The sequence below is a fragment of the Emydura macquarii genome, unplaced genomic scaffold (assembly GCF_026122565.2).
Source record: "Emydura macquarii macquarii isolate MOO-44397 ecotype Brisbane River unplaced genomic scaffold, CSIRO-AGI_Emac_v2 contig_573, whole genome shotgun sequence".
Taxonomy (NCBI): domain Eukaryota; kingdom Metazoa; phylum Chordata; order Testudines; family Chelidae; genus Emydura; species Emydura macquarii.
This window is the reverse complement of record NW_027130710.1, coordinates 1,555,448-1,578,743: the sequence shown is the minus strand read 5'-3', so window position 1 is coordinate 1,578,743 and position 23,296 is coordinate 1,555,448. Positions and strand designations below refer to the sequence as shown.

Genomic DNA, 23,296 nt, shown 5'->3' with positions numbered 1-23,296 from the left:
GGACTGGCTCCCTGGCATTGCCCCTGGCACGGGACGTGGGATACCGGGAGGTGTAAAGGAGGAGATCGAAGTGGTGAGGGTCCCTCAGTGCCTGGGATGCTGCCCCCGCCTTGGGGGCGCCCACATTTGGAAAAGGTGGTTGAAAAATTGGAGGTGCAGAGAAGAGTCACAAAAATTGTTGGAGGGCTGCAGGAACCACCCACACCCCGGGACAGACTTAAAGGAAGGACGAGCACGAGCTGACGTGAGCAATGGGCCGGTGCCACAGTGGAGTCTCTGGCTCTTGGAGGTTTCCGCTCCAGCCCGGACGTCTCCCTGGAAGACGCTTTAGTCAAACGCAGGTTGTCGGGCTCAACCTAGGAGTAACCGGGTGACATTTCATGGCCTGTGCTCCACAGATCACAGTGAGCCCTGCGCGCCTTCACCTCTGAATTGATGAACGCCTGGGAAAGGCAGGAAGCAAAGGGACCGAGCAAAAATCCGGGCCTGACGCGTTCCACCCTCTGCAGTGTGCGAGGTGAGGGTAGCCGGCGCTCGCCACCCTGACTCCTGGTCGGCCCAGGGACATTGCACTGGCCTGCCATACAGCCGATCCTTCTCTGTGCTGAACTGCGGCTAGATCCCATGCGACAGAGCGAGCGACCGGCGAGGAAGGGCAATCTCCGGCGCCGGCTCCCGCTTACTCCCCCGGCCAGGGCTTGGCCATTGACAGAGGGATCCTTTAGGGCCAGTTCCACCCCTTCGGGAGGGCGTCTCCATCGCCATCCCTCCCCCCACAGGGAACAGCAGGCAACCCAGAGGGTAGCTGCAAAAAGGCGGCAGCCTGGGGAAAGATGGGGCCGGCGGTAACTGGTTAATCCAGCAGCCACACGGCAAACATCACACGCCTTAGCCCCAGCTCCTTGATGCATGGCAGAGTGTTTTCTCGCCGCCAGCGGGACCCATCTGCCTCCATTTCTTTCCTCCGGGGCGTTGGGCGCCCCAGGACCTGGCCGCTGAGCCTGGCCCTGGTTCGTAGCTCACCGTTCAGCCCTGCCCTTGCCCGGGTGCGTCTGGGGCGCAATCACAAAGCAGGTGGCAGTGACTCGGTCCCAGAAAAACAGCCGGCGGCCGGATCCAGCCCGACGCATGTTCCTTGGGCTGAGTCACACACGCACACAACGCAGTGGCTCAGATAAACATGTTTATTGCCAAGCAAGGGGGAGGCGGACAAATCCCAGCGTGGCCACGGGGCGCCGCGCGCTGGGCACTGCTCAAAGGACGCTGGTGGCACCTGCTTCCGGGCCAGCCTCTGAGGGGCTTCTCGAGCCGACTGATCCGTAACGCGCGCATGAACGAGGCTGGGCTGACCGCTCCAGTGGCGGCTGGAGACGCCTGGCCTGCGGGCCACCCCGGCCTGGGAAGAGACCCCGGAAGATGAAGTTACAGTAACCACAAGGCAGGGAGAAAAGCTACAGATACCGACCCAAGCGGACCTGAAAGGAGAAGGGAGCCGGCCAGCGAACGCAAGGGCTGGGTTACTTTAAGCAAGCAGAGGAACTCAAAATGGGTTGGAAGAGCGTTGTCCCAGGAGCAGGAGCCCCAGCTGTCATGGAAGAGGGGCAGAGTCTAGACCAAGGGGCTAGTCCAGCCCTGGGCCCCAGGCACTGATGGAAAGGGGGTGCAGATCCCAGCCTGAGAAACACTGGTCTGGCTTCCTCCCCCCCGTTTGTTCTTTTAAAACCCTGGGAAGTTACACACACAAGAACTAGGTGAAAAGAACATTCTGGAGGTTGCACAAAAGTTAGGAAATGCCAACAGGAAGGTCGCGTATACATCTTCATTCAGCACCCTGCGTATGCGCCCTAGGATACGGGCGTAAAGGACCAGCACGTTCCAGACTATTATTTCCACTGAGTCCCTGTGGGGCAGGCTGCTACTGCCAGGACCAGCAGATTGTGGGTGGCCAGTTTGCCTCCTGGGAAAAGGGGGATGCATTCCTGTCTTCTCTTGGCGATGGAGCTGAAGCACACAGAGTGACCTGGATGGTCTGAGCACTTGGCTTTAACACCTCCAGAGGTCACGGGAGCATGCGCAGACAGCACCAGCACATCGGGCTTTAGCAGCTGCGGCGCTGGCCACTTCAGGTCTGTCTAGACAGCTGCAGCAAGCCGGCCTCCCCCCCTGGCTAGACAGACCCACACTAGCTCTGTACCAGCTGCACGGGGCAGGCCTGGCCCCTAGATCTCAGCCATAGCAAAACCTTGCTAATATAAACCAGCAACTCAGCTGCTGGGGCCAACGGAGGACGGGCACGCCGTGGGCACAGAGGGTCCCGTGCCCGAGCTGCGTGGAACACCCTGCAGGCTGCAGCTTTTGCCTCCCATTGCCAGTGCCCGGGGGCTGGCCCCAGTGCTGCTCCAGTAGATACCGGCCGCCGTGGGGCAGCGCTGTCACCTCACGGGGGCAGGGACGACGCCCCGGCCCCTCAGAAGCAAGAAAGACAAACTTCGAGATCACCTCAACAAGCATCATCTATTCCAGAAAAACAACAGCGGTCCGTGGCCTTCTCCCTCCACCCCCCGCAGCAGCCACCAGGGCCCCAGCGCCGGAGAAAGGAAAATGCTACCGGCAGCCGCTGGTTGCTGTGGCGACCAAGGACGTAGCCCTGCATTTACGAGGCTTCCCCCACATGCATATCAAACACGCCGGGAAAGGAGACAACCATACTCACACGCCCCCGTCCCCCCAAAACACGCCCCCGCCCCAGCCGGCTGGTGGCTGGCTGTTTGCAAACAGCCCCCGATGGCGGTGCGAGGATAAAGGGGCGGCCGGACGTCACTCGCGGGGGAAGCCCAGGCTCTGCCCGCCCCGGCGAGAGCAGGTCGCACACGACGGCGGCGCCGGCCGCGGCCTCCAATTCCAAGCGTGGGTGCGATCTGCCCTTCCTCGCCGGGTGTCATCAAAACTGCACGGCCCCAGGGGAGATGTTGAACATGGCGGGGTCGAACTTCTGGCCCCGGAACGGGGAGCCTTCCACGTCCCAGCCCTTCTTCAGCATCTCGTGCACTTTCTGAAAACACAACACGCTTGAGTCAAGTCCTTCCGAGAAACACCCGGTGGAAGGAGGCAAGATCCCACCACCCACTGGTCTCCCCGCCTCTCCTCAGCCCGGGTCAACCGCCCACCTCAGCTGCCTCCAGGAAAGAAGTTCAAGGAACCCCCCCCCCCCCCCCCCCCCAAGGCAGCTCCACACCCAGCCTTCCCAGCATCTCTCATCCCGGACCACAGACTCCGAGAGCGGCTGTAGCTTTGTGCTAAAGAACAGAGAACAAAGAGGCGACACCACGCTGAAAGATGCCTCCTGCTGTGGGGTCTCCTCCTCATAGGGTCATCGAGCTAGGCTCCAGAGCAAACGATACAGCCATGAGACAGACCTGCATCCAAGACCTGGCAGGACACTAACCTTCCACCCTCAGCAATTTTGGCCATTTCTCCTGCAGGCTCAGCTACCAGAGCATGCAGGCTGCCACTGGCAGAGGCAAGGCTGGCCGTCCCGCTTGCTTCTGGGTGCGGCTCAGCCAGTTATGAATGAATGGTTTTGGACCTGCACACTTGGGAGATTGCCTGTCCCCCGTGCTCTGCTGTGACGGACAAGACACCCTCTTTCTGTCCGTCCTTAACCAGCCCTCTCCAGCAGTGCTGCAGGGTGTTCTCGGAGGACAGCTGACTATGGAATCACTCCAGGTGGGCCAGGAGGCCTCGGAGTTGGTGACTTTCAGGGCACAGAGCGAGGCTGGCCTGCACAGGAGGTTTTGTTATCTGCAGATGTGTGCTGGGGTCTGGAGAGGCGAAGGGAGGACCTGCACATAGTGGGGAGATGGAGGAGCCAGCAATGCCACACAGGATGCATTGTCCAGGCAGCGGATGGCTCTCCTGGGTACACATCAGAGTATGACATCGTTTTATGCTAACAAAAATTCAGCGGCAGGCAAGATGGTCGCACTGAGCTACCTGGAGATGGCTCACGGGGTGGCATCCTTTACACGGAGTCAGAGCAGCTGGGGCCCTTCAGAGAGCCACGGTAGGTCTACAACTCCCAGCAGTCACAACGGGGAAGAGGGGTGGCTTTTGTTGCTTGGTCCCAGCTGCAGTCACCAAAGCAAAGCGAACGGCAAGGATCTGCCCAGCCGGCAGACACCCTGCTTCCCCCGCCGCAGCCCGGCTCCTGCAGGGAGAAAGGGTGCGAAGGACCTACCAGCTCGTGGCTCTGCGGCTTGCCCTGCAGTTTCTGGTGGTAATCAAAGGTCAGTCTGTCCAGCACAGCGTGCTCCTCTTCATCCACCGTGGCCATCGAGCGCTCCTTGTTGATTTTATCGATGTCGATTTGCTCCTCCCCCTCCAGGACGGCGCTCCACCAGTACTCCCCCACCTTGCTCAGATTAATCTGGGGAAAAAGCCAGGCCAAAAGCACCATTAGCCCAGTAAGAGACAAGGAGCAGCCAGCCAGCCCGGAGGAGAGGGCCAGTCCTGGAGTGTCAGCTCTTGGCAAGGCAAGAAATTAGGTCTCCCCACGGTGTCTCGGGGCCGTGCTATAAGACGCAGGGGCAGTGAAGCTTGCCCAGAAACAGAACTGTAAGAAGTTCCCCAACTGCATTTTCCCGGCCATGCTGTAACCCCATCTCCCGTGCTGGCAGCTCCCATTCAAGGTGCGCGAAATAAAGGTACAGCCACAGAAGTTCTGCTGCTGCCAGAGTGTTGTGATACCTACCAGGAAATAAAATTAAACTGAATTCTCCCCCACCCCTAGAAATCTTTGGACTAAACTGAATTTAATCACACGCCTCTGACCCCCTCGCCTGCGCTCTGCCCACTAACTCACTCCCGCGGGGCTACTGCTGGCCTCCTAAACCTCTCAGAGGCTGCAGACAAAAGCCAGCCGCTCCGTGTGTTTCATTTCCTTCTTTCCCTTCCAAACATGGACTTTAGCTCCCAAAGACAGGCTGGCCCAAGGCTCAGGAGGGGGAATGCTTGGCATTTTAAGATGGGCCACGAGGGCTAGAAACAGGTACTATATACAGCTGGGAAGGGGAGAGTCCGGCTTTCCAGCAGGGTCACAGACCAACGGATTCCAGCAATGGCCATTAACATTTACGTGCTGAAGAGGTGCTGACATCATTTTCAGATGCTGCACCATTTTCTCTGATGTCGAGTTGCCGTGTGGGAACGGCGGCCCCCAGCCGAACACAGTGATGTATGGGGAGGAGGAAGGTTTTTACTGGCACTCCTTTGAGGAGAGGACTGCTGTCCCATGGAGTTGTGTCCATCTCAAGTCTTTATACCCTCCACACCAACAACTATTCACTGTCAGGCCAGGCGGGAACCCTGCAAGAAGCAGCGCCTTGGAGGACGTTTTGTCCTGCCAGCAGAGACTGCCAGGCAGTGGGAACGCACCCTGCTGACGGGGTGTGCACCTGTTATGTACTGCCAGAGGGGAAGGGATTTACCTCGCATATCCCAGCTCTGGGTGGCGGAAGACCTCTGCCACATCCACTCTTCCTTCAGCCCCGGAGCCGTCCTTTAATCCAGGATTCTAGGTTCTCTCTCTCTCCACACTGGATCTACCCGCAGCTCCTCCCTCTTTCCCGCTCTGCCCTTCGTACCAGGATTTCCACTTTACAACGAGAACCGAGACACAGAACGGGGAACAGACTTACCCACGTCACACTGCACCAGTGACCGAGACGGGAGTGGAACCCGAAAGTCCTGGCTCTAGCCACTAGGTAACACTCCCCCACCCACATGGGTCTCTGGCAGTGTAGGGCTGGGCGGCTCTCTCTAATCATGCTAGATTCTCTGTGCATCGAACGGCAAGCTGGCTTTGCAAGTGCCCTTCAGCCGGGAGCAGCGTCTCCCTTCGCACACAAGGCCGGTCCGTTCTATTTGCCTGGACAAGTTGGTGGGCTGCTTCACGCCACATGCTTAGTTTTTTACACTGTCCTTCCATTAGCCGGCAGCAGTTGGTTCCGCAGCCAAGCAGCCCAGGACATCTAGGATTCTCATTCGTAAGATCTCCTTCAAAGAGGCCTGGGGCCAGCTGCCTACCCCCAAACGCCCTCTCAGCAAAAGCAGACGCATCGAATCTTGAATTAAGAAATGGCTCGAGAACTCTGCGGCACCACTGGAGCGTCCTGATTGGCTGGCACTGATGTCATTCCCCAAATCTGGGAGGCCCAGTGATTCCCGGGCCCTGATTTTTATTTGAATGGACAGATTCCACGTCAGAACAACGGTGACAACAGGCCGGGCGTCGCACCGCCGCCGCTCAACTCGAAACGGCCCTTGGCTTCGGTCCCTAACGTGCTGTGCCCACGCCACCGTGCATGGCGGAGCCCCACCTGGGGTGGACTGAGCCACCTGGCAACAGGGGTCATGGCTTTATTATCGAAGCAAAAGGCTGGAGAGCTGATAAAAGCAACTGCGCGCTTCCAGGGCTGGAAGGTAATGCAGAGCAAACGGGGAGGAATCACCACAGGCTCAGAGCGGAAGGACCTGTCAGATGCACCACTTGATTGAGAAATGAAGACCCTCTCTGGGAGAGCTAAGACCCTCCTTGTTTGCTCGAGTACGGCCCAGAGAGGAGCCCTCAGTGCTGAGATTTCACATTTCACTAACCCACAAAAGAGTCCTGCCTCAGCTCCCCTCAGTCATGTCACATGCACAAGCGTGGGAGGGAAAGGAGGCTGAAATGTCACACGCTTTTAGCTGCCGCCCCTGCTCGGTGGGAATGCCTGCCTGTGAGTGTGATGCAGAATCTGCTCTGTGACAGGAGAAGGGGCCAGACCCGCGTCTCAAGGAATGGCCGGCAGGAGAGAAAAGCAGCACTTTGGAGGCTGCCTGGGAGCCTCAGTACAATGTGAAAACAGTCACCGGCTCCACACGCAGCCCCAGTGGCTCTGCCAGTAGCCAGCAGAACTGGGGCGCAGCGTGGGGGGAAGAGCATGCTATCAGATTAGTCGCTGGGCAGAAAACTTTCCCTCGTAACGCTTTAAACAGCAGGATCTGAGCAATGTCCGGCGCTGCCATGATGGCTGGGAGGAAGGGGAGCACGCAGCGCAGGCAGATGGGGGAGAAACGTACATGTGCAAATATCACATTTAGACACAAAAGGAAGCAGGAGCAGGGAATCTAAATATGATGTTTTGGCCGATCTGGAAAAGAGATCATGATTCCCACTCATTTGTATTTCTCACCCATTGTGCTGGGGCCAGCCAAGATTCACCCCCCCACACACACACCCCGTGTGTTTTTTATTTTAACAATAATCTCAGCAGTGAGGATGATCTATGGCATGCATTGGCACCTCTGCACCATCATCAATAAAGTCAGACAATACAATTTAGTCAACGCTCACTAGCGGCTCAACTGCTCCAAAGGGGAAACATGGGCAGAAGAAGTGCACAGCCCTTCAAATTACGAAGCAAGGAGATTTTCTCCCGAGCAAAGAAAAGAAGCCAGTTAACGGAGGAGGCGGCGGAGGGGGGCATTTTGGGACCAAGCCCTCTGGGAAAGAGAAGCCAGGAAAATATTTCAATGCACGGATGGCACCGGTGATTTCCCGTTCTGCTTTAGAGAGAGGAAAGACAGCCGAACTGTGAGAGCACCCGGCTTCTCAGTAAGTGACTAAGCCAGGCCCAGCTGGACTCTCCCTTTCATAAAGGATCTCTGTATTAGAAGCAGCGATTAGGGCTGGGATGGTCAACGGCCAAGGAACCTGCTGCAGAACCATAAAGCTTTCGTCTTCCCCAGTTAACACAAAAATGCGTATGGCTGGGAAGAAAACGTCTCCAGTGTGACCAGAGCGTAACTGATGCGGTGACGTCTACCAGAGCCGGTGGACAGCCTGGACCACTGCCTCTGGAAGTGTGAACTTCCCCAGACCTCTCAGTGGAGCACACTGACTGACACCCAGCGACGACAGCTTAAATGCTAATATCCTTAACTATTTCACAGCTTCTCATCGGCGCAGAAGCATCCCCCATCTGGTGCCTATCCAGCACTGTGAAACGCTGCGGCAGATGGAGAGGGAGGGGACTGCTGGGGTGGGGAAACTAGGGCTTTAAATCCTAGCACCCAGATTTCATGTCACCTCCAATCCTGAGCACAAGGGGGGAGGAAAGGAAAGGTCCATCCCTTCTCCATTCTGAAAATCTCCTTGGCCAAAAGCCTACACCCCCCCTTGTGGGTGCCATAAGACCCAGCTAGCCCCTACTCAGCTGCCCCGATTTATTTCAAAACACACACATTAAAGAACACCACGGTTGCCGTCAAGCACTCAGGCATGAGGTAATGCAACCTTAATTCAGCCCTCCGTTTGAGTGTGCATTATGAACCGTCTTCAATTACATGACCACGTCCTATTTTTTCCCCACAGCACCCCTGCCTCATTCAGCACCCAGGATGGATGATACTTGCTTAGCGAGCAGCTCGCCGATATTTCATTTCATCTCCACTGTTTGATGTGTGGCCCATGGTCTTATTTATGGCACACGGTTCAAACCCTGCGCTGAATGCAGGAGGATTCATTTCCTCCTGGGTTTTTCGATGGCACTCCGCACCACAGTAGCTGAATGCTTCATAAACACTAACGAACCGAATGTCACAACACCCATGTGTGTATGCATGGGATATTATCCCCATTTTACACAGGGGGGGACTGAGGCACAGACAGATTAAGGACAAGAGTGTCCATTCATTTTGGGTGCCCAATTTGAGGCGTGCATGGCATGAAAGAAGTCGTACCCATTACCGAGCATTTCATGTGTTCCAAGCACAGCTCCCAGTGACTGGAGTTGCAGCTAAGAGAGCTCTGCACTCCCGCAAATCAGACCACCAGGGTCTCAAGTTGGGCACCTGGTAAATGAGGAACACAATGACCAGCTGGGAGTAAGTGACTTGCCCAGCATCACATAGGAACTCTGTGGCAGAGGCAGGGATTCAGGGATCAATCCAGCTCTCCAGGGCAGCGTTCAACACCTAAACCACAAGACCATGCTTTATTCTTGCAGTCACCTGCTTCATTCACAACACACCGGCCGACTTCTGCAACAAGTGAGACAACGGCTTCATGGAGAGGTTGATCCTGTCCCACTTAAAAATCAATCAATCAATCAATGGGAGTTTTGCCACTGGGTTCAAAAGGGAGCAGAACCGTTCCCTTACTACACAATCCTGATTCATTCCCTGTGCTCTGACCCATCCCGTTAACGGAGTCCTCTGCGAAAACAAGGGGGCTTCATTAAGATTGCACTGAGCAAACGGTCAAACAGCAGCGGACCCAGCAAAACCCAGCCCGTGAAGAGAACACGACCACCCTGTAACCCCAACCGCCCCACAAACCATAACATGTATGGCCAAAAAGATGGGTTTTGCAGCCTGTGCTGGAGGCACCCTGCAGGTGGGCATCTCCAATTCCACAGCAAACCCGGGGGGGCAGCATCAAGCAACTCAAATCTCACTGCGAAGAGAAATACTGACCTGACTGCATTATTTGTTTTCCTATTCAGTTCAATACAAATCAAAACTCTGCACTGATTCTGAGACTCTGAGGCCAGAAAGGATCCTTGTAACCACCAGTCTGATCTCCTGTATAGTCCAGACCATTATAATCCTGCAGCTGCTCCAGGACTTCCAGTTGGTGGCTGAATTCAGTACTTCAGGGCCCCAGAAACTATGGGTCTATCTGCAGAGCTGAAGTCAAGATTGCTGCTGAGTGTACAGCGCCTTGCGCAGACAGCACTTTACGTTTCTAGAATGCCTTTCAACCAGATGGGCCCCCGAGCACCTAATGGACTGTCTAGAAGGGTCATTCACCTGTGGCTGAAACCCAGGGAGAAGGCAGCAGCGGGGCACCTTCTATCACGGACGCTTCATTTTGTCTCCCCAAAGGCCCCCTGAGCTGGTACTGTACAGGATGCTGGAGTTAACCCCTCCTGGTATGGAATATATTATTCCTACAGCAGTGTGCTCAGAGCTGTACAAAGCAATGAGAAGATCAGGGAAAGGACCAGGACTGTAAGGGAAAGAAATAGACACAGGGGCCCGATCCTCAAAGGCACTGAGGCGCCTAACTTCCATTGATTTCCAGGGGAGTTAGGAACCTCGATACCTTTGAGGATCTGGTCCAGAGAGCTTTGCGGGACCAGGCTTCCAGGTAAGACTCTTGTTGAGAGGACCGAGGTGTAGGTTGAACAGATGGAGCAGAGGGGAAGCCTTGTCAGGCTGGGGGAGGGAAGAGGCTCCAAGCACAGGGGACGGACGATGGGACGGGATAGGAGATGAGAAATGAGTCCTGTGCCTTGGACGGAGAAGAAGAAACTGACTGAAGGTAGATGGGAGGGAAGCAGTGGGGAGGGCAGAACATGAGGGAAAGCGGCTGGCTGCTGATGTGGATTGCAACAGTGGGCAGAGATGGGCACGGCTGGAGCAGCAGGCACAGTGGGAGCTCAGACTCACAGACGGTTTAAGGCCAGAGGGACAATCATAATCATCTAGTCTGGCTCTCCTGCACATTGCAGGCCGCAGAACCTCACCCACCCACTCCTGGAATAGACCTCTAACCTCTGGCCGATCTTTAATGACCAAGACTAATCCGAGATGCTGTTTAAATCTCAGGTGACAGACAGCACGGGCCCAGCACACCAGCCCACTGCCCTGTGAAGGGACACTGATTTGGTGTCAACTCAGGAAGGCAGAGCACCGCCTCCTTGGTCTCCAGCACCCAGTCCCCAGTAAAAGCCCCCAGGAAAGGTGCTCTGCTGCACCCCTGTCCCCTAACCAAATACTGACTGGGCCCAGTCCTGGTTAACTGGCTGGTGTGGACGAGATCCTGCAAGACTGCTGTGTTGGGATATGAACGGAGTGAGGAAGCCAAAGATTTTTTAAAAATAACATCCAAGGGGGAGGGAAAGAACAAGGTAGGAAGGGGAACAAATTACAGGGCTGAAGTACTAAATGCCAACTTCACTTCAGCTCCAGCGAGAGAGGAATGTCAGTAATGAGCAATCAGGTAGCAGAGAAGGAGGTGAACAGCCAAACAGGAGAAGCAGCAGAATTGTTCAAGAGCAAGTGAGGGAATATCTGGAGGGTGGAGAGTTTGCTTAAAAACGAGCAGGCTCCAACAGAACCTCCTCCAGAACATTAAAGGAATTAACTCCGAGCTGTCACCAGCTGCTCAGAGAGAGCAGGAGAGGTCACCAGTGCCAGAGCGATTTTTGACATGGGATCAGAGGTGATCTAGGGAAGTAGAGACTAAGCTGTAATTATTAACACAGTCCCCGGAGCTCACCGGGTGCTACGCAGACAAGCGCTTTCATAGCCGTTCCAGGCAGGACTTCGTAACGAATTCAAACAGCCTGGTTAGCGAACGTTCGGGAGGGGGAGGAAAAAAAAAACGTGTTGTGCACAACACCCAGTGCAGGTTTCTAAAAACAGCTCATGCAAATCTATTTTAATCTCACTCTTTGACAAGCTGACTGGTGTAATGGAGAAGGGGAACGCAGAGGAGATTATACACGGGCCAGGAGTTTGCAAAGGCACTCGACAGTGTCACATGATAGTCACAGAGAAACTAGAAAGATGCAGGCTAGAGGAGGACAGTGAAGCTGGAGAGGAAAAAATTGAGCTTAAGTGTTTGTAGAGCACTGGTCCATCTAGCATCCATGGCTTCAGGAAATGATACGAGATAGAGAATTAGGTTGGGAAATTAAAGCCATTGGATTCCTTCCTTTGCTGGACCAGGATCCTAATGTGTTTCACAAACATGTCCTGTCACCTGCAAATTGGATATAATTAAACAAGACACTAAAATAAGCAGCTCCGGCTGGGTCACTGCAGACAGAGGAATAAAATGAGCATTGAGGAGGATAAATGCAGAGCAATCCGCAGAGGAAATTAGCATAAGAAACAGGCATACCAAATGGCTAAATACATGGACTGTGGCATGAGGGCTTGGGAGACCAAGACTATGGGAAGGAGAAACAGAGAGGTGGACAGAAATGCAGCTGGGGGGAGAAGGATGGATTACAAAGAAAATTAACCCCGACTGCCCTGGGGTTTGTTTGTTTTTAATAATAATCAGGAGGAAATAGGGGAAATAAACATGGACTAAGAAGACGACGGTGCAGGGTGGGGTGAGGGAGCTGGCAGTGAGAGGAGAAACAGATGAGAGACAGGCAGTTCAGGAGGTGGAGAGTGCGGACGAGGAGACAAGCTTGTGTAATCGAAGAGCGGCAGGGTGTGGGGAGAACAGCAACCCTTTGCTTACACACTTACCAGGTGCGCCATCAGAGGGGCACGTCAGTCCATGGGTTAAGGGAAAACACAGCCTATAAAACCAAGGCTGCAGGGAGGTGGGATGCTGGCAGATAAAGGGAGCCTGCACATGAAAGAGATGAAATCTCTCAAAAACTTTTAAGATAAAAATAATGGATTTCAACTGAAAAGAAATCAGTGTGAAGGGCAGACTGAAACACTCAGTACAGCCAGAGCTCTGGGAGCAGAATAGACATCACTAGCCTTGAATAGCTATGGTCTGGCTAGAACGGCGGAGATGCCAGAAGCCATCTGAGAGGCGACGTGGGTGAGGTCATGTCTTTTATTGGACCAACTTCTGCAGGCGAGAGAGAGACAAGCTTTTGACAAACAGGGTTTTGTATGTTCGAAAGCTTGTGTCTCTCACCCACCGAAGTTGGTCAATAAACGATATGACCTCACCCACCTTGTCTCTCTAATAGCCTGAGACCAACACGCCTACAACAACGCTGCCTACAGTTAGAAGCCAGCGTTTGTTCTGACCTTGTCCCTGCTGGCCGTGTCTGCAAGATAGAGTTTGACAGTAGATAAATGTCTGCTGTGGGCCTGAGTGCACACACACAACCTGCTCTGTGCGTTGGACTCCACGGATGTGTGTGCTCAGCTCAAATGGCATGCCGCACACCTGTCAGGGTTTTTTTTTAACTGCTGCTGTGCAGTGGGCAATCAGTCTTCGCTGAACTCAACAGTTCTTAATCCTTTCCCCACGAGGATCCTTCAAGGAGAAGGTTGGGCTATTGTCAACGCGCCAGCTGGGAGAACGCGGCAAAGATCCCCCACGAAGAGTCACTCGACATTTTAGGCATTTGCTTTGGCTGCATTCACCTCCCGTGAGTGCTGCTGGGCGGAGTCCGTCTGGCCAGCACGAATATTTGTGGGAAATCCAACTTCAGAAGGTGATGCCGTGAATTTACCACCACCGCATTTTAAATGCGCAAGTGCCCCAGAAGGAAGAGCTGGTGTGCTCAACCAGTCACAAACCAGAAACAACACCAGGCGCTTTACCTAACCCGTACAGCTCACATATCAGATGCTCACAGGAAGCTGTGCGCAATCAGGAGTCACAACAATTCATTAACAACTGGTTGAATTTCAAACCATGAATGAATGCGAGGAACCAGCAAGCCACTTGTGAATATTCTGCGAGCAGAAGAGGAGACAGTCCTGCTTGAGAATTACTCACTATACTCCAATTACCTTACCGTTCCTCAAATGCAATTTCTTCTACCGCCTCATTGCCCTACACCCCACACTCCCACCATCAATATGTTAGAAGCCAGCTGGAGATTCTCACAATCCTCCATCATTTTCACTACCTTATGGCCTGAACCAGCTTGCTCAAGACAATGGAAGACTCCCTTCAACTCTCACAGGACCTGGAGAAGGCTCTTGATCTTACTTCACCACCTTGCTGTCCCCTTCCTCCTCCAAACCACGGTTATTTAACAAACACAAGTCCTCTTGCTGACCTGGGAACACCCACCACTAACCTTTGCAAAATCTGTAGAGCAGCCATTTCCTAGGGGTAGCTCCTGGGTTTCTTCTCCTGCATTTATTTGTTTCCTTGTTCACTGAGTAGAGACCGTATTAAAAACTTTTTTGAAAATCTAAGTAAATTACATCGCTATTATCTATGATTTTAATGACGTAACAGGTTAGAAGCCACGGTTCTCTTTCGCAGGGGCCATGTTGGTTTGACTTATCCGAGAGTTATACAATTCTTTGGTTAGAGATTCCATTTTCCTAGCACTATCTTAGGGTTTTAGATGGCGGCCCATCACCACAGTCTCTGAGGGTCTTCCACGTAACATCAAGAGCAACAGTGCATCCCTAGTGGACTTCACGGGGGGGTTAGAGGAATCATGTGACTCACATTACAGAGCTGGTGGAAGATGCACACACGTTTAAGTTTTGATTGAGGAAGGGGAAGGCAAGAGGAGGAGACAACAGAGGGGAAGGCAGCAGGGTTCAAGGAGGGATCTGACGGAGGAGGAGAAGGACACTTAGCAGCGGGACAGGACGGGGCTCCAGGCCCAGGAAGGCAGAGATGCAAGCAAAGGAAGCAAAACGGTGAGCAGAGCAAGCAGAGCTCAGGGGCAAGACAGGAGATGGAAGCAAGGGCTGAGGGATGGGGAGTTTGAATCTCTTGCAGGGAGAGCCAGGCAGTCAGGGAAGGGACTCTGGGGGAAGGTGAGCATGCACGTCATGGGCCGAGGGACTCGAGAGATGGCTTTGGCATTTGGTTGGCAGAGCCAAGTCAGGACCATTGATTTGGCTCAGCCTTCTAACACCCTGGTTTTGCAGATCACCCTTTGACCGAGCAGCAGCAAAACCACAGAAAGCCAACATGGCTCGCTCTCTCTCGCGCAGAGGGGGACTGAGAGAGGCAGGTCTTACCAAGATGCATTTCCCTGGTTCCAGACTCCACATGGAACTGTCCGTGTTGATCTTGTGGGTGAGTCTCCCTTCCATGAGGACCTGCTTGCTGCTCCCCTCCGACACGGCCACACGAATTGAGCTGCTGCTGAGATCCACCGACACCTGGAAGCACAAAGACAAGGAAATCACAAGAGATGTTCCCCTCATGCTTTCTTTCCCTGTGCTTGCTGGGGCGGAGGGTCGAGTGCACTCACTGGAGATGAGAGATAGGAAAGCACTCAGATCTTTATATAGCATGGAGGCAGGGAATCCTGCCACAGCTTCAGAGAAGATGGAAAACCACGTACATGCAGTCGTTTGCTGGGGATTTCCTCTCGTGCCCATTGCTATCGCTACGGTTAGATTTGCCTGCGTTCGAGCGACTGCCTCGCCAGCTTTGAGAACAGGGGCAAATGAGAAGATGATTTCCATTCTGCAAAGGATTCCACAGGGCCGAAGCATCTCTTTCTATCCCTGAACTCATCAGACTCATGCTAAAGATAAAGTGTGCTTGCTGGATTTTGCGGGGGAGACAACGTGGCACGTGCTTTAACGGCAACACCTGCGACTGATGGAGATTCCAGAAACAACCCAAAAAAACAGCATCGAAATTGTGATCTAGGGTTGACCCTCCACCTCCTGCCGTATCTGGGGTAGAGCTCAGAGTGCATGTGGGTCATGGAGGTGGAACACTGTAGGAGGTAGGCATGCGACTGGCACGCTGCCCCTGCTACAGGACAGATCGGGACAGGGCCCAAAACGGATGCAAGGAGACGGCAGAGTCAAGAAAGGTTTTACTTCTAGCATGCCCACCACAGGAATGCGATCAGTTCCCTCACACGGCAGCAATGATGCTGCCATATGGGAGACCCTGATCAGACCTGCTGTGGAGGTGACATGCTTCTTCCCAAAGGAGGTGGAGGCAACTGCCGGCTTGGTTCATGGAGTGGTGTTACTTTCAGCCTCCAAAGAGACCATATGTTCTTTTTTTCCCCAGCCTCAAGCTGCAGTCACTGAAGAAAGAGATCTGGGGTGGAGCCTTGCTGAGTGAAGGGTGAGCTCTGTTCTCCCCCTATAAAAACAGAGGATGCACTAACATTCAGGAAAGGGGACTGCCCCATTGTTCAAACAATGCCTTAAGACTGACGTGACTGCTGTTAGATTTGCCTGCATACCTTCCCAGAGTTCCCCCAGATTTTGCGGCTGCTCTGCAGTTCTCATCTGAAATGTTATTACATTATCCATTACCTAGGTGATTTCTAGAAACTCGGTGCAGGCAGGAGATAGAGGGAAGCTGCTCCAGTCAGGGACTGCACCACAATTGCATTTGATAGATGCCACAGAGATCAAACCGAAAATGAGCCACTTCTGACAGGCCCGTGTCAAGGTTTGGAGAGAAGCCGAGGAACACCCAATGCACACACAATGGAGGGGAAAAAAGGGAAAGCAAGAGCCACTAAACTTAAATACTGCTCAATCCAGACTGTGCCAGAGGGGTGTACCTAAAATACCCAAGTGTGAGCTCAGGAGAGTCTCTAAATGGAACAAAAGGCCCATTGAGAGGAGTCCAAAAGGGAACAAAGGAGAAGGGGTGGGAGAACTGGCTGGCTCAGGGAATGGGTAACAGCACTAAGTCTCCTGGGTCGATCCAGCCCAGGACAGATGTCACTGGAAGTAAATTTCTATCCTACAGATGTTTGTCGGCCTTTGTGAACGGAGCTGAGGATCTCAGGTCCAGCTTTTGGGGCAGGAATCCACATCTCCCACAAAACCCCTAAAAGAGGCCATCCCCATGGAGCCAGCTTCCTGTCTCACCCCTGGCGACAGGCCCCAGGGTGAAGGCATTTTGAAAGGGGTGTTGCGAAGAGAACCCTGCTGCTACTGATCACATGGCCCTGTTCCACGGGGCAGAGGGCTCCAGCCCCAAGGACTATCAGCCTGGCACCTTTCCTTCTGCACTCTAGAGCAGAGGGAAGATAGGAATTGTCAGAGGCTTACGCACAGGCAGTTTCTAAGCAGACCGCCTCAGAAATAGTGCTTCAGGGGACTGCTCCCACGGCATGGCCCAGAATAAACCCGGGAGCCTCCCATGGCAAGGACACTGCTTTCCCCAGAGTTCAGCAAACAAGCCTGCGGTCTTTTTTAGTACAAGGTAGCTCAAAAAGAAGCCAGCAGAGGCTGGATGTACTTCTCAAAGCAACCTCTTAGGAACAACGAGACACTAGGTAGTAACAAGGCCAGGATAAGTGTGCTCAGGGCCTGAGGAGTTTACTGCAACATTTCCAACTCAGGAAGACTGCAGGAGATGGAGAGCATGCCAGGAAAGGAGTCCTGTTTTTAATAAAGTTGATAGAGTATGGCTCCTCCTCGTATATGAAATGGCACCTATCAGAGAACATAGGGCAGGTATTTCCTCTCTCTGAATTACAAGGACACAGCTCCATTAACTAACGGGCTCTCGGCCTGAATATAGATACATAGGCAGAACCAGATTGGGAGGGTGCGGCCAACCACACCGAGCATCTACAAGTGGAGGCTGCTTCCATAGCACAGGATAATGCTCCATTTGACTTATACACACTCTAGCAATAAACTGAGTTCCTGTGGCAGAGCACACCTCCATGAACTAATCAATGAATCAAACAACCAGCCAAAGAAATCGTCTAAACAAGGGAGGGTTGGACCTTCGACCTTGTAATTCAGAGAAAGGAAAGTTTTGGTAAATCAGAATACATTTTCCTACTCTACTCGCTCCATAGAGCCATTAACTAATGGGTTTTTATAGCAATATGCCTTCAGGGAGGGTTCAGATCAAACAGAACTACAGGGTTTTCAATTCCTTCTCTGCTGCTGGGATACCGCAATGTGGAGCACCCTCCTACCAAAGGCAGCTTCCGCTGATGCTTAAGATCCACCTTGTAAAGTTTGGAGAAGATCTGAACGGACGACTAGGCGGCCTGAGCTCATCATATGGTGCGTCAGAGGCTGCTACCGCTCTCAGAGGGTAGGCTGTGCCGCTGGAGGAAGAGACACTGACTTGTAGGCCTCGTGGTAGATTCTGATGCTCTTTTCCCTTTTAGATGGCAGATGGTAAAGAATAACTAGAGCATTGAACTTGGGGTGGAGCTCTTGAGGGCTCTGATGGTTAGAAGAGCTCTTCTCTTGGGCAAGATGGCGTTGGACAAAGCAGGGAGCGCGATTTTTCTGGGCTCAGCGGAAAACAGTTCATTTTTGGGATGCAGCCTGTTCAAAGAATCGCCCCGTCACTGAGGAATGGGCCGTAGCGTTCCTCAGTAGATCAGGCCCTAAGGTTAGATGCCTTCCTGGCAGAGGTGATGGCTACCAGGGAAGCCTCTCTAAAGCAGAAGAAATACGTGATTACGTTCCTGGGGGACTTGCAGCCCCACCTCCCAGCTCTTTCAATGCTCAGCCTCTGGTTTAAGAGCAGCTGGCTAAACGGATCCCAGGAAAGACTGAAGCGATGTTGGTGGGAAGAAGTTGTGGTTTTAAGACCTGGGCTCTTGTACAAGCTTCCCCACTGTTGAGTGCATCAGCCCGTCAGATTGTTAAACCGACCTGAAGCCTCGGATTCCTTTTTAACTCCTCTGTGCCGATGGATGTCCAAGTAACCGCAGAAATGCCCACCTGCATGTGGGATGGGCCAGAAGATCCAAACAGACACACTTTTGGCCACAACGACCCACGCTTTTGGAGACTTCTAGGCTTGATTATTGCAATTTGTATCTCAGAATAAAGCCACATGCCCTGAGAAAGCTCCGACAAGCACAGAACGCAGCAACCAGTCTGCTTAGCAATTCAGGTCACCGTGATCACATCACCTCACAGCTCCACTCACTGCCATGGTGCCCCATTAAATAGAAAGAGCAATTCAAGATCTTTGTCCCCGAGGCTCAAAGTCCTCCATGGGATTGCCCTTACTGCCTCTCCACCCCCCACAACCACAATTTCACACAACAGCGCCATCCCACTACATTCATGAAAGATGTGAGTCAAGAGTGCGGCAGACAAAACTTTCACTGGCGCTGCACCTAGACTCTGACACGAACTCCCACGAGAGACCAGGACGACTGCGGGTCTCGCTGAGTTCAGAACGCAGTGCAGAACTCAACTCCTCCATATTGCTTTCAGCCCCAATAATTTCTTCACACACAAATACACCCACACACACCCATGCCAAGCAAGCAAAAACCTATGAACTAATCCAGCTATTTCTCCTACAGGCTGGAAAGAAACAAAGATTGCCGTTGTTATTTCTATTTTCAAGTTCTTGAGAGGCACGCATACTAATGTGATGGCGGACATACAAGCAATCCGAGTCAGAGATGAGCGAGAGAAACCTCTCCTTCTCAGTTTCTTGGACTGTCCCGAGAGCTCCCTACATGCTAAATTTAAGCATGCCTGAGCCAAAATGCCATAGCAACAGTCCTAATTCACAAGTTAATAATGTTTAAAATGAGATTTTAAATCATCTTTGTTGCTGGGCACCAGTTCTCAGACAAGGAAGCAGATTTTCATCTCCCCCTTGCTTCAGCTATTTTGCTACCAAGTGGCAAAAAAGTAAGCTTATTTTCAGAAGATGGGTACACTCTTCTGGTTTTCAAGATGTCATTCACAAATCCTATGTCCATTGAACTTTAAATTTGGTAGAAAAGTTCTTTGAGCCCAGACCTAGCCTACCAATTCTGACGTAGATACAAACATTTGTGTGTATTTTAGGGGGAGTCAGGATCTGGTTTAAATGAAAACTCAGTTGCAACTTTAGCTAGAGAGTGGCTTCCATCACTCCATGACACTGGGTGGATGAAAGAGGGGGTGACATTGCCATGTGCACGAACCGCTTCACTGCAACATCTGTGGCACCACCTGCTGCTGACAAGGCAACGTGCTCCCCAGAAATCCATGACTGATGATCCAGATGTTACCATCACCTCTGAACAGCTGGGGTCAGGCACAACTTAGCTCGCAGCCATACGGCACATGGAGTGGTGGCCCCACTCCAATACTCCCACGGCCTCTGCCCACATCGGGCTACGTGGCGGTGCTGCAGTTTAGAAAGCCCCACCGTACCTGTGCAGGAGGACCAGGACTGCAGAAGAAGAGACAAATGGTTTCCCTCCCTCCTTCCAAGGCAGAGGAGGATCCTTCCTAGCCCTGAGAAAGGCTGCTTTTACAGTGTGAGGCTCTTGAGGAAGAGGAGGAAAAGACTGAGCCACTGGCCTGCCAAAGACGTATCTGCCAAGACTTTCCATTCCTGTCCCCAGGACACCCTTTCTGCAGCAGAGGACCGTGCCTGTGTTCGCACCCGTTGCCTTGCCGCTGCTGTTGGCGAGGAGAAACCTGAAACAGGGGACCATCGGGGCTGTGCAGCTGCCCAGCTCTGTCTATTCCCCTGTGCAGAAGTGGGGCACTCCTGCCTCCCGTCTAAACCTTCGCACAGTGTGGTGCAGAGCAGCCATCTGCATTTATCCAGCTCTGACTGCCGCAATCTAAAGCATCTTCTGAAAGTGACAGAGCACTTGGAAGCATTCCTAAAGATTCAGCCCTGCTGTGGGGTAGATGAGGGCTGAAACAGAGATTACTTCATCCACCGCTAACACGCAGCCGCTTCTGTGGTGGGCCAGGCCAGCTGTTTAACAGCCTGTGGCACCGCTATGCAATGGCGTAGGACAATCAATGAAGACAGCTCAAATCCAGTTGAAACTGCTGGGGTATTTGTGGAGGAAGACAGCAATAAGTGCCTTGGGAATGTTAAGGAACACAAGTCATCGGGACCTCAACTTTACCTCTCATTTGAAAGCACCTTCAGCATCATGCTGGGGAACTGGCTCAGAATAGCTCAGAGGGAAGAACACCCCAATAAGCCACCAACACCACGCCGACAGATCCGAGGGGGTCTCCCATCCACCTTGATCCTGCTTAGCTTATGAGATCTGAAGAGCTCATAGCACAAGACGAGAGCATCTGTGAGCAGGTCACATTGGACTTTCCACTCAAGCCAAGCAGCTCTGGGAGAGACAGACCAGGTTTAAGCCAGTTCAGCTTGCTGATTACCAAGATTAGTCTCTGCAGTGGAATCGGGCTGACATCTGGCAAATGTAGTTGCATGCAGGGAAAGGAGAAGTAACATAAACGGAGCTAAAAAAATAACATGAAGTGACTACATCAGCCATCAAACTTTGCTGCCAGGGACAGCAGGCTCCCCCGAAAGCTCACGCTGGGATGCTCATTAAAAGGAAAGGAGGGAAAAAGAAAAAAATAACTACAAGCCAGAGCTGCCAGAGATTTTTCTCTGCCCCTCTTTCTTCTAAGTGGATTGAATACTAACCCTTTTCCCCTCTCGCTCTCCTGTCCCTTCTCTAACTGCCTGGGGCCTTCAGCTCTTGATGCAAAAGGGCTCTGGATTAGCCAGCGCCATCAGAATGAAGAGTAAGATAGCTCTGAAGCGTGTCTGTGCAGGGCCTCCCATGCTAGGACCCTGCTCGTTCAAGCTGGCGGCACTGGCAGCAGACAGCAGGGTGCTTTCAACGCGGGCCCAGAACTTCACCTGCCTTAAGGCTGTTCCCAAAGAGGAAAAGTCCCTCGCTGGAATACGAGGTGGAAGCAGGATTGGTTTTCTCAGACCAAGTAGGAAATGGTTTTGTTTTTGTAGTCCCCTACAGAAAAAGGGTGTCTGGTACGCCCCCTGCTGGCCCCATGGCAGCAGTTAACCGCACTCTCCCTGGGTCTGTGCTGGCACTGTCAATTACCCCGATGCACAAACAAAGCGATTTCGGCGGGATACGGCGCTGTGTAGGTTGAAGTTGGTGAACAAAACCGAGTGTGCTCATTTCAGCTGCCCTGAAAACAGAAGGGAAGAAAAAAATAGTATTTCCCAAATGGAAAAATACAAAGTCAGTGGGGGCCTGTGCAAAGACTTCTAGGACAACGGGAAGTAAAAATAAATCTCTGGCTGGAACAGTCAGTCTGTCTGTGTTCCCCTCCCCGGGCCCAGCCCCACCAATCAGATCGCAGAGTGGGAATGAACCAAAGAAGGGTGTGATTTACATTTGCTACTCCCAACCCACGGCCCAGCCAGCAAGGGGATGGATGCTCACAGGGCAGCGGGAGAGAGAAAGTGCGGAGGAGGAAGGGCCGTTCCAGCCCACCTGTAGATTTTCCTGCAGGGACAAGCTGGTAGAAGAGTCACTCGGCAATGGCTCTCGGCCAGGAAGAAAAAAAATCTCCATCCACCCACCCAACAACATTGTCAGATCGATACAAATTCAAAAAGGCAGGGCTTCCCCACACGCGTTAACCGAGCAGAGGCTACTGACCTCACACAGGGAGGGAGAACAGGGGAGCGGGGATCAGACGGTCTTCGCTGAAACCCAGCTCCTGTTCCCTTGTGAGTCACAGGCCAAGGAAAACAGGCTGGGGTGAAACAAAGCAGGGCCACTTCTGCCGCACGTCTCAACTGCAGTCACATAAGCTGCACTTGTTGGGATCCATCCTGCCGCAGCTCTCCCCTGCAGCAGGAGTTGTTCCAGCAGCAGCACAAAATAAAGCTACAGAGCAATCACCCATAGAGCAGTTAGAGAGAGGAACGTGGGCCTTGTGCAGGATGACCGAGTCTTCGCTTACACCAATTTGAATAACGGGTTTCCTTAGGAAACCTCAGCTTGGAGGCAATGTCTGGATTTCAGAGTGCGTGTGTGTGGTACATGTATATATATATAAAATGTATCCTCCCCGGGAAGATTCACTCAGAGGCAGCATGTGAGTTTCAAGTGAGGGGGAGTGGAGAAGAAAGAGGAAATATGTCACGTATTCCTCCAGGAAAGCTCAGAGGCAGTGCCTGGGGTCTGCAGGGGTAGGGCGCTCTCAAGACAGGAGCGTTACGTGCTGGGGACCAGCGTCCGCACATGCCTGCAGGAGAGGAGGCAGCTGCATTCTGCTCCACTGCCAACTAACTGGGCGTGGGCCTCCAGCGGGTGAGTTTGGGGCCCCCCTAGCGCCCGCACGTCTGCTCCATCCCAGTTCAGCCTCCCGTCGCAGGCAGCTAGAGCAGGCTGGGACGATGGGAGGGGGAGCTCGTCACCCATCACAGACTGACGGCGCTGGCGCTCGTTACCTGCCTGCCTTTCACAATGTGCTTGGGCACGGGCACTTTAATCTCCAAGTCGCTGTAGTCTTGGGACCAGGCATAATTCTCTCGCACGGCTCCATTGTAGCTGTCGGGGTTTGTCTGGAAGTGCTCCTGCCTCCTGAGGGGAAAGAGCGAGAGGGGAAGGTGTCAGCAATGGGGAACAGGAAACATCAGGGCACGCTCACCGGGGGAGGAAGACAGAGTGCCATGCCTCTAACCGGCCACCTGAAGGCAGAGCAGGGAGAACCAAAGAGCCACTTCACAGGAGCTCTGCCGTCCAGGTATTAGACTCCCTTCAGAGGAGACACCTGCAAAGGGAAGAGGTTTCCACAGATCTGGTTCTTCAGCCCAGGACCCCTTGTGTGGACAGCCTGGCCAGTT

General features: G+C 53.1%; 1 protein-coding gene across 1 annotated transcript in view; it reads right to left on the bottom strand.

The window, feature by feature from the left end:
- Positions 1–1,727: 1,727 nt before the first annotated feature.
- The window catches only part of NUDCD3 (NudC domain containing 3), a 47,773-nt gene continuing 26,204 nt past the window's right edge, over positions 1,728–23,296 (bottom strand). The window contains exons 3-6 of the mRNA XM_067540338.1: positions 22,901–23,033; positions 14,749–14,892; positions 4,238–4,426; positions 1,728–3,052 (exon numbers count right to left, since the gene is read on the bottom strand). Of these exons, the coding sequence (XP_067396439.1) occupies positions 2,942–3,052; positions 4,238–4,426; positions 14,749–14,892; positions 22,901–23,033 (577 nt within the window). The 3' untranslated portion in view covers positions 1,728–2,941. The remainder of the gene's footprint in view (positions 3,053–4,237; positions 4,427–14,748; positions 14,893–22,900; positions 23,034–23,296) is intronic.